The sequence below is a fragment of the Tamandua tetradactyla genome, chromosome 5, assembly GCF_023851605.1.
Source record: "Tamandua tetradactyla isolate mTamTet1 chromosome 5, mTamTet1.pri, whole genome shotgun sequence".
NCBI classification, from domain to species: Eukaryota; Metazoa; Chordata; class Mammalia; order Pilosa; family Myrmecophagidae; genus Tamandua; species Tamandua tetradactyla.
Window position 1 is genome coordinate 64,660,204 of NC_135331.1, and position 14,574 is coordinate 64,674,777.

At 36.1% G+C, this 14,574-nt stretch overlaps 1 protein-coding gene across 1 annotated transcript in view; it reads right to left on the minus strand.

Moving 5' to 3' along the window:
- The window catches only part of WDR49 (WD repeat domain 49), a 117,383-nt gene that overhangs the window by 74,778 nt on the left and 28,031 nt on the right, over positions 1-14,574 (minus strand). Inside the window, exon 6 of the mRNA XM_077159374.1 lies at positions 918-1,085. Coding sequence (XP_077015489.1) covers positions 918-1,085 — 168 coding nt within the window. The remainder of the gene's footprint in view (positions 1-917; positions 1,086-14,574) is intronic.

The following is a 14,574-nucleotide window of genomic DNA, read 5'->3' on the forward strand; positions in this document are numbered from 1 at the left end:
AGCATTCTCTAATAAATCGACAATACTCATTAAAAGTTTGATGTTGGCATATTTCTGAGTCCATATTCAAAGCATCTTTTACCGTGATTGTCCGCTATCATTGTTGGAAATGTCATTGACTCAGACCTCTAGCTGATATTTGATACTGTTTGAATGACAATTATCAAATTGTTGTTAATATGGCCCATTCTGTAGGCTAATTATGTCTCTATTAATATTTCAAAAACAATATCCTATATATCGACATCAGTTTTCTAAAATGTCTAAATATTTTGTTTACAAAGTTAATGCTTACAAACCCTTATATTTCTTCAGCTAAAATATGCCCTTTTACATCAAAGGAAGGATTCTCATTTAGTAAACTAAAGCTAGAGTTATCTGAAATTGTCCAAAAAGCATTACAGGATACACTCTGAGAGGTCAGCAAAAAACATTCTACATTTTGCAGTTCTCTTAGCATGTGTGTGCGTGCATTTGTGCCTGTGTGTATGTATATACGCGCATGTCTCTAAATATATATATGTATGTGTGTGTGTGTGTGTGTATACATATATATGAGCAATAAAAATGAAGTATTTGTTTGGGTCAAGCATTTGGTGGTGTTAGGAAGATGGCAGAATGACAGATGCTGCACAAACTGTCCTCCGTCTCTACATCATTTTACACCTCCCAACAATCCTAATAAAAAGACTCATTAAAGCATTGGGGCACTTTCTCATATTTTCACCCCAGTGTCGTTCCTTTACACCACACATCATAATGCACCATTATCAGACATTCTCAGGTGATAAAATGTGAGCTGCTCAAGTTGCTCTCTCTGGCAATAAAGCAACAAGGTGGAGAGGTTTCATGCATACAAATATGCATTTCAGACTATTTATGAGGCCCTCATAGTTATCATGATTCATTTTACATACCAATTAAATTGAGCTGAGAGTGGTAATCAAAAGCGTGAATGCCCTGGGCAATGTTGAAGGATGTCATTTTAAGATGTTTTTTTGATTTCTCTCTCCAAGCCAGCACCACAGTCTTTACATTACTGGTTGTACTGGAAATGATAGCATCTAAAGATGCATTGTAAGTAACTGATAAAAAATTAAAAAGAGGAAAATAATCTTTAGTTGATTTCTCATGAGATATTAGAATAATAGAATCATTTCAATATTTAAAATTAAAAATTAAACTCAGATTATGATGATACAACCCAACACTTAAAATACTTCTCTAACCTCTTCCCCCACCACACACCCAAGACTCTCTAAAGAAAAGTTACAGCAAATTGAGCATTCAGACTTTTCTTCCACTATAGGAATACTGTTAATTTTTTTAAATTGGAACACATGGCAGGAAACAATATTAACCATGATAATATTATAATATAATATAATAATAATAATAATAATATGGGATTCTAGTATATAAAATGAGTAATTGACAAAATTGCCAAATCTTGGGCCTGGTAGAGGCAAACAGCTTAATACCCATATGCTATTCCCCAAAGGTCCAGTTCATGCCCAAACCACAGTTTTCATTTATGAAAATCTTGACTTGTCTAGGATGTTTATGTGTACCCCTGCCAAGTTTCATAAAGGCACTGGAAAGCTCTGCTTGAAATGCCTGTTCCTACATTCCAAATAGCCAAATGCCAGGTATTGTGGAGCAAAATCCCTCTTCCCAAGCAAAGATAATGCATCTGCTACATTTTTTTCAGCGGGAAATTTCCACTGCTCTCAGATTCATAGGCTTCAAAAGGCAAATAGCCCTAGCTGCTGTTTTCTCCAACTTCAAACAACTCTGTTCTCCATGGTTAGGTGGAAGTTCTCTTTCGCATTTTGCTCAGACAAGCATTATGCCCCAAAGTTGAAAGAGTTCTGATTTGACCTCAAGACCAGCTTCCTGCTTCACACAAAAAAGGATGTTGTAACTTCATACAACTTAAGGAAATTTGTTTTAAGAGAATAGCTCTTAGAAGTATTTTTGACCTGCTTATTATATAAACTCAAAGGTGGCAGTCTTGAGAGACAATTCTCAGTGGATCTCGTCTGTCTTCACTTCTCATGAAGCTAAATGCCCTTTGCTCCAGACCATCTTTCAAGAATGCTTTTCATAGTGTGGTAGGTTGAATTATGTGCACCAATTTAGAAAGGGTCTTAATTTTAATCTGCCTTATTGTGGGTGTGAACCCTTTGTAAACAGGGCCTCTTGAAGATGTTACTTTTAATGAAGGTGTGACCTAACTGAGTGAAGGTAGTAAGAGAAAGACACAGGGAGAAGCCAGAAGCAAGAAGTAGGCAGAACCTCAGAAAAGAAAAAGAGGACATTACTATGTGCAAGAAAAAGTGATTTAAGCCAAAAAAAAGTACAAGGATTGTGGCAGGCGAGCACTGGGATGCTACCAATCTCAGGAGGAATCAAGCCTTCTACCTCCAAAACCTTAAAACAATAAATTTCCATTTTTAAGCCAACCCATTGCATGATGTTTTTCATAGGAGCCTGGTAAACTGCTCATATAGTAAATAATCTTATAGAAATGGTTAGTGTCTTCTCTGAAGCAAAATTCAGACATGCTTACTGCTCAAAATTATAAAGATAACATCTTCCTACTAAAGAAGATTTGAATTCTCTAAGCTCAAGGTCCCTCTCCCATAGCACAACCCACTGGGTGAGCAGGCTTCCATCTAGGCCCATCCACACTGTCCCCATGGAATTTGGGGGTAAAAGGGAACTGAAATGAATATGCTGATACTGCTTGCTGTGCTGTGAGTAATAAGTCCTTTGTCTCTGACACAGGAGTCTCCTATCTTCTGTTACTTTAAGATGCTTTTTCTATTTCTGTCTCAAAGTCAGCGCTAGATTATTTGTACTGTTGTTGTCCTAGAAATGGTAAACTAACTTGTTAATAGCATAAAATCTCATACCCCTCATGGTTTGTAAGAGGCACCTATACAGAATTGCAAATTCTTTTTTTAAGAGAGCAGAAAATGTACCCAGTGAAAAATAAAGTATCCCTCAAATACAGTCAATTCAAACTCAAATACAGTTTTCCTACTTTGGCAAATAACTTGATTTGCTTTTCTACAATTACAAATAAGTATTAAAGGCACAGAAATTCTTCAAGATAGAGGGATAGCTAGGTATTTGCCTTTTCCTCAGACCTATTAGATTGGGTTAGGTGCACTCAAACAACTAGGATTTATCCATTTGAGCGCTGATATGGGTATTTTGTGATATGGGCAATATAGGTTAAGCAAGCAGATGGTTTTCCACAAAAGGACTTTTTGGTGGCTACCTGAGTCATAGGTGAGGACACCAAAGCAGCCACATTGGGATTCAACCAAGACTGGGTCAGTGACTGTGGCTAAGGTTGGTTCTAGAACACCCCACCCATATGTCACTGCCTATTAACTTTGCTTTTAGTTGTGGGTTAAAGGAGTGAAAGAAACATCACGAAAATCTACATTCTCCTCTGTTTTCTAATTTATCAAATTCAACCCTTTTGTTATTTCATGAATATTTTTTGCATGCAATGGGAGGATCTTACATTGAGGAGCTTTAATCTCCCATGACAATAAATGGCTACATGTTACCTAGATTAGGCACACTTAGAGATACCAACACTGCTACTAGCCTGAGCCACAAGATGAGGCTGGTCCTGAGGAACTCAGTGATGGTCTCTTCCCCTCTCCCCGACAGCACGTGTGCCAGCAGAACAGCTCACTAGAGCAGCCGACATTCACATCTCTAGACCCACCTGCTCCGTGACAATTTTGACCTGTCACATGATAAAAACAAGCCAGTTACCTAACAGCTTTAGTCAAGGGCAAGTAAGAATAGAAACGCAATTCATATTAACAAGGAATCTGAGTTTGACCACTAAGTACCTGCATGCTGACTTCCCAGGGGACCATCCCACCATTTCCCCCAACTCATCCCACCTTGTGTACTAAGAAGTCTTTAGCCACTTGGCCATCTACTTGTTTCCAACTCCCTGGAAGCCAGGGGAAACTTGAAGAGGTATCATACAATCATGCTGGCCCATTTTCATATGTAGATGTGCCTGGATTTTACAGCCAAAGCTGGTGTTGTTGTCATACAACTGACCAAAGTCTGTGGGGCACTGACTGTGAAAGTATCAAAATAAGCTTTCCATACACTGTGTGGGAACAAGGCAGCTTGCTTCACCTAACAAAACAGTTTCCCCTTGAAAATTAAAATATTTCTCACAGAGGCTTCAGGGGAAAGTATAAGCAGTTAATTGTTTCTCTTTTAACCGTTCTTTTTATGGGTATGAACTGTGCTGGCTGCTGAACAACCTGAGGAGATAAAAGGTCTATTTTCTGAGGAGTAGAGGGGGCATTCAAATTCCTATAAATAGAGGAACTACTAAGGCCACTAGCTAGCACAAGCCCTGGCCAAAAAGTTCATGAAAAGATGCTCAACATCATTAGTGATCAAGGAAATACAAATCAAAACCACAACAAGATACCATTTCATACCCACTAGAATACTGCTACTAGAAAAACAGAAAATTACATCTGTTGGAAAAGATGTGGAGAAATAGGAACGCTCGTTCATTTTTATTTGGAATGTAAAATGATGCAGTCACTGTAGAAGACAGTTTGGCAGTTCTGTATTTAACAAAGTTAAATATAGAATTACCAAAAAATCTGGCAATACCACTTCTACACATATATCGAAAAGAATTTTGGTCTTAAAGAGATATTTGCACACACATAGTCATAGCTGCATTATTCACAATTGCCAAAAGAAAAAGGCAGCCCAAGTGTCCATCAACCAATAAATGGTTAAGCAAAATGTGGTATATACACCTAATGGAATATTAGTCAGTCATAAAAAAGAATGAAGTTCTCATATATGCAACAGCATGGATGAACTTGAAGATATTGTTTTAAGCAAAATAAGCCAGACACAAAATACAAATGTTGAATGATCTCACTGACATGAAATAATTAGAATAAGCAAACTCATAGAGTCAGAATATAGAATATAGGTTACCAGAAGATAGAGTAGGGGTCTGGAATAGGGAGTTCATGTTTATGATGTACAGAGTTTCTATCTGTAATGATGGAATAGTTTGGTAATGGATTGGGGTGATGGTAGCACTACAGTGTGAATGTAATTAACAGCACTGAGTTATATATTTATATGTGGTTAAAAGGGGAAATGTTAAGTTGTTTATATGCTACTAGAATAAAATTAAAAAAAAATTCATTGGGCTATACAGCACAGTGAACCCTAAGATAAATCATGGACTACTGTTAACAATACAATAAAAATGTGCTCTCATCAATTGTAACAAATGTACCACACCAAAGCAAGGTGTTAACAATATGGGTAGAATATGGGAAACCTGTATTTTGTGTGTGATTTTTTTACAAACCCACCTCTCCATAAGAAAAACATATATTAGGGATTTTTATCACATCGTCAAACCACTCTAGCATCTCTGTGGTTCTCTTGCATACATCTCTGGTTCATCTTCCCTTGCTGCTTCTAACTCTCTGTATAAAGAATTGTTCAAAACAGTGCTGCCATCATTTTATACTCTAGAGATTTAATCAGTAGTCTTAAATTGGTAGCCCAAACACCACTTAAGGAATCGATGAAACCTATAGATTTGCATATATACATATTTTTGTACAAGTTCTCAGGATTTTCAGAATGCCCCACCTCTACTCAAGAAGCCCATGACAGATCTGAGGAATGAACTTCAGGTTACACAATAATTTGGGACTGGGAAACACTTCTACCATCCTTCTCGTCCTACTTTCCCAAGTGATTCTTAAAATTTCTATTACTTGTACTATATGCCCTTTGTGTTAATCCATGCCCACTTTGGGTTTCTCCTTTCAGCTTTTAAGTCCTTAATGTAAATTGGCCTTTGATGTTGAGATTCTTCTAGACAATGCAAGAACCAAATTTACAAGAGGGAAAAAAGGGATGCTTAGGATGCCAAGGAGACTTCCAGAAAGAGATCAGTGAATCCTGTCATGCAATAAAGAAGTGCTGCCCAAGACCATAATGGTCTACTTCTTTTCTCTGCCTAGAATTTGTCTGGAAGGTGTGCTTCTTGATCATCACCCTTTTGCAAATCTACCCTCAGCTATTGATTACTTATAATATTTATTTAATCCCACTCATGTGTCTGGCATCATACTGGTGCTTGGATGCTACAATAATCTTCAGGGGATAGATTGTCACAGATTTACTGGGTGAGGAATTAGAAGCCAACTTGCTTAAGGGCACGCAGCTAATTAGAGGTGGAGATTAGATTTAATGGAATACTGTTTGGCTGTGAACTCTCCATTTTTGTACAACTGTACTTCCACTAAGCAAGTACAGTTACATGCATGCCAGGTCCGATTTTGTCATTTCTATTACCAATTACATTTCAGTCCCCCGTACCCTACTTCCTCTTCAGTCTTCCCTTTCCTGATATCTTCACTTTCCTATAGCCACTTATCCCCATAGGGTAGTATTCCTATGTTTCCTTTGCTTTCTCTCCATTTTTTTCTCTCATCTACTGTCTTTTCTTTTCCTTTTTTCAAAAAATTTTTTTAAAAAAGGAAAAGAAAAAAGGCAGGGATTTAAGCACTAATCAATTCCTTTAAAGGGGACTCCTTTGAGTTTCATTAGGAAGCAATTAACTTCCAGCCAAGAGGCTCCTTATTACCTGTTAATGCTGCTACTGTTGTTTACTAGAAGTACCAACAGCATAAAAGCTGAAGGCAAGTGTTCTCATTCAGGAAGCAATCTCACCGAAAATAGTCCCTTTGTTTACAGAAAATGACAAGAGTTATTATAGCTCAACTCAGTGAAGCAATATTAAAACTTCTAAAGTATACAACACAGCACTATAATTATATCTTCAAATCCATGGACATCCCATAATATAATTGCAGTACAATCAAAATAAAATATTTATGCCCACAAAATTACCTTGTTATGTGTTCCCAGATTGTATCAAAATATCACCGTTAGTTTTGAGACTATAAAGAAGGACATAGAAGTGCATCTGCTCTGGTCTTCAAAGCATTGCTTTAAGATTTGAGTCTCCAGGTTACCAAGTGACATCTATGGGTTCCTGCAATGTCACATTTTGGAGGCTCAATAATTCACACTTTACTTCTAAGCCAAGATATAACTTGTTTCTGATTAAATTGTAGAATGCCAAAGCTGCAGAGAATGCCTAAGTAAAAGGTGAGAGTAAAGCCATTTTCTTAAAATCAAACTATCTGATAAATGAAAATTTTTCTTCACTTCTTGAACAGAGGAAAGGAAACGACAGGTTATGATGGAAGAAAATTTTAAATTATCAAGCTAGGAAATAGGAGAAGCTGGTAAAAGAAATTATTTGTTTTTAATATTCTCAGTGAGTTTGGGGGTTGTGCAGGACAATAAATTTTAACTTGTTTGGATAATATTTTGCTGGAAATATTTTCTTTAAAAAGAAAAACCAACTTGATCATTTCTGCCTATTATGATCAACCTTCCACTGTCTTGTCACAAAGTTGTAAAAAAAGAAATTGAGGGAACCTGCGATCGATTGCTGTCTTTTTATGTGCTGTCAGAATGACCCAGTATCGCAGTAATTAGTTAATGTGGGAAAAGTAATTTGAAAATGAAAAGTGCTACCTCAAAACTAAGTAAGCCATGCTACTAAGTGCACTTAGAGTAGGATAGAATAAGGACATGCTCATATTTGCCAACACATAGAGGCTTTATCAGGCTAGAAAATTGGGCCATTTCAAACTGGGAATTCTTATTATCAGGTTTTTTCTTTAAGGTCACATGACTTTAAAAACCACCCTACCTTGCACTTTCTTTTATGGTCTCTTGTTGGAGGGAGTTTATTTTCAACTGCATTTTTCTTAGTCTGAATGGAAGTGCCGTTCTCTGAGACGGCCAACACGCTCCCTACATTCTGAGCAGCCACCATTTCAAAGAAGAAGGATGAAAGATGAGAGAGAATAACCAGAACTGTTCCATTTTTAAAAAAACTAAAATGCATTTAATTCAGCACTGTTAACCACATTTTAGAATAACAGTGCAATTTAATGACTTTTCAAAACACCTATTGTACAACATCCATAATACAGGTGAATGTCACAGTCCCCAGTGCTATGGAACAAGCTGCAGGAAAAGATCACCTTTGAAGCTAAGCTGCTGGCTCCTGGTTTTTTCAACTGCTTTAAACACAGAGAGAGAACTGGCAGGAAGGCAGCATGGTCGAGCTAACTCAGTGGTGCATCACCATTTGTTTGGAGGACTCATTCAGATGCAACCCACAAGCAAGACACTAAATCTGGCTGCTCTTCCAAATTTCTCTCTATCAATTATGAAAGCACCCCAAAGAAACAGAACCTGGTGTCTATATTCTAAATTCTCTGAAACCTCTTTGTTAATTGGCACGGCAACTGGTGACTTTGTACCAGTCAAAACTGTTTTGTACCTGCTCCTCGCCACGATCAAACAGAGGGCAAAAGCAAACTTTTCAACATAATAAAAAAACAATGGTTTTTTTATGGTTGGCAATTTAGGGCTGACTGTTTTTGAAAACTGCATTTTCAGTTGACAGTTTCCAAGGTCGCCAATGATATTGTCTAGATGAGGAGGCAATTATTTGGGACACAACTAAAAGATTCTCTGAGATTCAAGGCATTTATATCTTGCCAGCATTACCTTGAAGCTCCCCACTTACTGCATAAGCATTTCAAAAGTTAATTATTTTTTCCATTAAAATTTGACACACTGAGAGAAAAAGAAGAAAAAAGAATTGACACAAAACCACTCAGACAAGATGAAAATAATTTCTTCTTTAAAGTTTAAAGAAGTATGAACGTTATCTTAAAGCAGTAAGATAATACTCCTATGTCTGAAACTGAATTTTTCTTTGACCTTTCAGTTATACAGATATTTCATCCTTAGTTTCAGTGAAAATTTACCATATGGATTCATGTATTTCTTTCTTTCCTCAATTGTACATCCCCTCCTCACACTGAGAAGAAAACCAGCAAAAATATTTATTGAAGAATTCTAAGAATACCAGTGCATGTTGCTAGGGTGAAAAGACTATGGACAAAAAAGCATTACAATTCCTCTATCCTACTTATGTCTACATCCTATCTTCCCTTTAATCCTTCCTCCTAATTTCAACCTTCCTCATATTGTGTGTGCACATACACACACAAAGTTGTCGTTAAGCTTCCAATTTCTATTGCTAAATCTTGGAGAAGGCAACATTTATTGCTTAGAAGAAGTAGCTCTCCTTTTTATATATATTCAAACTTCAAAATTAAAACTTAAAATGATAGACAATCATATAGATTTTTTATATTTCAAAACTCTTTAATATTTTCCTTTTCTATTGTTCTACTATTCTACTTATTTTTCAACATCTACTTGTACAGCATTGAACCCTAAACATTATTTGTAAATATCTTTACTCCAATCATCATTTTTTAACCAGAAAGATCCCTCTACTTTTTAAAAAAGGAATTGTTCAAATATTTAGCGATCTTTCTCATGGTATTTTCTTTTCTTTTGAAATATTTTTCAATAACATTCACCCAATAACCTATCTAAGACCTTCAAAGTTAATTGGAACTTTTTTTCACAATCAAAATCTAAAATCTCATAGAGGTGTTCATGGGAGTTATTAATTGCAGACACAAATACAACTTTTTTAAAAAAATAAAAAGTTAATTTTAAAAGAAAAAGGAAAAGTATATTTAACGCTGTTATACAAGTTCAGCTATTCACTATATTAGTACTTCCCACTGATAAAACACAGCTCAGAAGTTCAGCACAAATAGGTAAGCTGCTCGTTCTTCTCTTCCCTAAACCATTCTCAACAGGTCACTCACTCATTTCAGCATCTTTTGGCAAATTAATTGCTCATTGTTCCAAAAAATAATCATCACAAAATTCCTACTACACAATGTCTGTGCAGATGGACACTCAGCAAAGGTTGCTGCTTGGCTGCTGTGTTTTGAGTGCTTCAGGGTAACCATGATAATAAGTAAACACTGAAGCAATAGTAAAAAATGTCCTTAGTCAGAGTATTAGAAGGTAAGTTTCAAAGGACTTATCTAGAAAACAGAATAGAACTCTATAAGTGCTTGGTACCATGCCTATTATATAGTAGGTGCTTGAACACTTCTGAGTTAATAACATTAGCTGGAGGATTGTTAAAGTGACTAAAAGAACAACAAAGGATAGAGGCTAACTGATTAACTAATATTTGTTTTATTAGTTTTAAATAATTTATTTAAATATTTAAAAATATTTCATCATTTTAAAAAGCATGTTCTGGATTTCTGCTTCCATGCATGATGAAGTAATAAGGATGGAATTTAACCTCCCCCTATAAACAACTAGAAAACTGGACCAATATTGTTTTACTCTTAAATAAAATAGACATTTTATTGTAGGTGATGAAAATCTGTGAACTCTGAGAATAAAATGTGGTGAGCCCTACACTCATCCCAGCAGTCTTCTTGGTGGTAACTAACAAACTACGGATATAGTGAAGAGGAACTAACACAAAAACTGGCAACCTTGCTGCACTGAAAAGATGGATATTGAAGTAGAATTGTAGGGCAGAGCTCTGTGAAAGAGGAAAAAGAGCTCCAGAAATCTACACATGGGTTTTCTTGAGTCATTGCTGAGTACTGGCCATGCAGGTATAAAATAAAACTCCAGGGCAGGCCATGGTGTCTCAGCAGGCAGAGTTCTCGCCTGCCATGCTGGAGATGTGGGTTCGATTCCCAATGCTTGTCCATGCAAAAATAAACAAATAAATAAAAATAAAACTCCATAAAGCCAGACAAAGAGCAATGAGGAAGATGTAAACTGAAAAATTCCCAGTGCTCTCATAAGGCAGAGAAATACTAAAGCTATGATGGGCCAGAGTGAAGAGTTAATGGAGGTCACATGGGCATTTGATGTAGCTAGCAGAGGGATCATGCACTAGTAGGAGGCTATTAGACAGCAACATCCAGACACTCAACAACATATCATTCAAAATGTCCATCTTCAAATAAAAAATTACTAGATGCGCCAAAAAAAAAAAAACAGGAAAATATGACCCATAATCAAGAAAAATCAGTCAATAGAAACCCAAAAATGACAAAAAACAAATGGAATTAAGATGTTAAAATAGCTTTGTAGTTATAAAATTATATTCATGTATATAAAGGAAGACATGACAGTGAGGAGAAAAATAGAGAATATTTAAAAAGAATCAAACTGAATTTATAGGAACTAAAAGGGCAATATCCGAAATGAAAAGTTCATTGGCTGGTATAACAGCAGATAAGCAGCTCAGAAGAAAAGATGCAGGAACTGGAAGACAAAAAAATCAAAGTAAACTGAAGCCTAGAAATAAAGAAGACATTAAAAATGAATGGAACATCCAAAACAGGTAGGACAATACCAAAGCTCTATATAAGCATAATTAGAGAGCCAGAAAAAAGGTGGGCAGAAACTTTTGAAAAGTAACAAAAATTTCTAAATTCAATTCAAATTACAGACTCACAAATTCAAGAACCTCAATGAATTCTAAACTAAAGTGTACACACACACACACACACACCAGGCAGACTAAGACACAGCATAATCAAATTGCTTAAAATCAAATATAAAGGGGAAATTAAATAAACAATTCAACCATACTTAACACTAGAGAGAATAAAGATACATTGCCTGCCTCCAGAAGGTTGCTTTAATTTGGGGATTATGTATAAATGTAATACACAATTACATTTGGTGTGAAGCATCTAAATATCTTTCTCGGATTGGAAGGATAATAACAGGCAAGACTTAGATGCTAATGTGGTTACAAAAACTGGTAGGGATGGTTCACAGTTTGAGTAGCATCTGAAACCAAGACCTTAAAGAAGAACCCAAAACAAAGCTAGAATTGAGAACCTTGAAAATCATGCAACAAATGGTACATCTGAAGTAGATGAATGAAGAGGAAGCATGAGTATTGTGACATGAGGTGAAGTGGCAAGAGGTGAGGGAAATTTCAGGAACAATGACAAGAGAAGCTTTTCTTAGAGAGTATTTCAGAATAAAGAATCTCCAGAGGTAGTATGAGTTGAGGTTAGCTGGGAAGAGTCTGAGCATTGAGATTCAGAATGGATGTGTCACTTGCAAATAGAACCTTCCTCATCTGGAAACTGAAGTTTTTGTAGGACATTCTAAAATGATTCATTCATTCCCCGTTTTCAGTCATTAAGTTCTGAAGATTCTTGCTTCAGATGGCTGCTTGTTTTCTCCTTTCCTGATCATTTCAATTTTCACATGATCAAAATCCTTCTAACTGTCCAGATAAGGACAGATATAGAGACCAATGGAATAGAACTGAAAGTTCAGAAATAAACCCATACATTTATGGGCAAGTGATTTTTTTTTTGGCAGGGGGAGGTGCATGGTCTGGGAACCAAACCCAGGCCTCCCACTAGGAAGGTGAACATTCTACCACTGAACCAACCATGCAGCCTTGACAATTGATTTTTGGCAAAGGTGTCAAGACCATTTATATTAGTTTGCCTAAGCTGCTATCACAAATACACAAAATGGGTTGACTTAAACAGTTTCAGAGGCCAGAGTCCAACATGAAGACATTGGCAAGGCTTGCTTTCACCCCAGGCTGTAGCATTCTGGTGCTTGGCTGCCAGCTCCTTGGCTTTCCCATCATATGACAATATCCTCCCCTTTGTTCTGCTCTTCCATTTTGTTTTTGCTTTTGACTTTGGGCTTCTGGCTCTTTATAAGGCCTCTGGTAGTTCAGATTAAGACCCATCCCCATTCAGTTGGGCCACACCTTAATCAAAATAACATCTTCAAGAGGTCTTATTTATAACGGGTTCATTCACAAAGAAATGCAGAGTACGATTAAGAACATGTCTAAACTGGAGTACACAATTTAATCTGCCACATGTTACAATAGTGTCTTCAACGAATTGTGCTGGGAAAATATAGCATCTTGCAAAAGAATGAAGTTGGACCCTAAATCAGAATGTTATGGTGAAGATACGATGAGCAGCAAATTCACACTGATCTAAAGAAAAATCTCCAATTAAGAGACAAATGCTCATCAACAGGTTATTTCAACTAATAGGGCTTGATATTCAGAGACTTAAAGGAAATTGCAGCAAGTTCTAAAAGAGTGAAGATTGTTTATTCTCTTCCTGAGTACAAAGAGTATATTTAGATCTGACTCATCTTGAGAAAAAAAAAATCTAAATTTTAAAACTTTAGTTTTTTATATCAACTTTTTCAATAAATGCATTTTATTGGGCACTTCTCTGTATTTATCCATATTAATTTAAGATCATGGAACTCAAATAATACACAAAACTCTAAAATATTGCTTCTTACTGCAACTACATGTGAAGAACTATTACTTTATTACTACAGTTTCTGGTTTATGTATCAGAATATTAGGCTGTTGGAGCATGAAGGAAGTAGTTGCAATGGCTTCCTTCAGTCTGTTTCTAGGACTATGATTCGTGTTTCAATATTATGAAGACATGATTTTATGTCTGTCACTCATAGTGAATGACCAAAAAATATCATCCTTTTTCCCTGCACAATTAAGATATTAAGACAGTAGAAAGGGATGGATAGAATGTGCCAAAAACAGGGTATGATTTATATTGAAGAAAAAAATGCAGCTCCTTTAGGTCCTTATGTATTATAATATTATAATAAAATGATAATATTATTGTTGATTGTACATTAAAGAATCGTTCCCAACTTATTGAGACCAAAAGAGGTTTCACTGCCATGAAAACCAACAGTTACGTCCATTTCGAGTGTCCCTTCTTCAAAGTCTACTAAGAGTCAAAAACGTTATTCATTTCCATCCTCTTCAGTGGGCTCTTTTAAATGTAGCAATTTAGAAGTGAGAAAAATTACTAGAGTCCTTAGTGCCTGGACCAAAGGAATTATCAATGCAGACATTGCACCTTTGGATCTTGAACCCTCAGATACGCGTTTTGTAAAAATTAGGGATGTAATGAAAGCAATTCATTGGTGACTAGATTTTCGAGAAAGTCCTGGCTTTCTGTAGATGCTGCTAAATGACATATCCCATCACATAGAGAATTCTTTTCAAGTACCCTAAATTAATGAAACTCAATTATTATGTCAAAAAAAAATTCTATTTTAAAGTCATTCAAATGAATATATTTCCCCTGAGAACATAAAGAAAACAAAGAAGTGGCTTGAGAAGAACTTTTCAGATGCTTTTATTAAGTAGCCCTGATTGTGACTTGATGAGATTATTAGGGGCAGTTGTTTGGGGCTAAAAGGATTTAATGACAATTTGCTTCCTTCTCTTAGGATTTCGTGAATGCACATTTCACCTGAACCAGTTGCATAATGAATACATTTTTGAAAGAAAGAAAGAATTCCTACCAGTGTTCAAGGGATAGCAGAGAGTCCAGGGCAAAACTTCCAGGGAACCAATTAACACTGGTTTCTCAACTTAAACCTTCTGTGCAAAACATTTTCATCAAAGAATATAATTGTAGAAGCCAA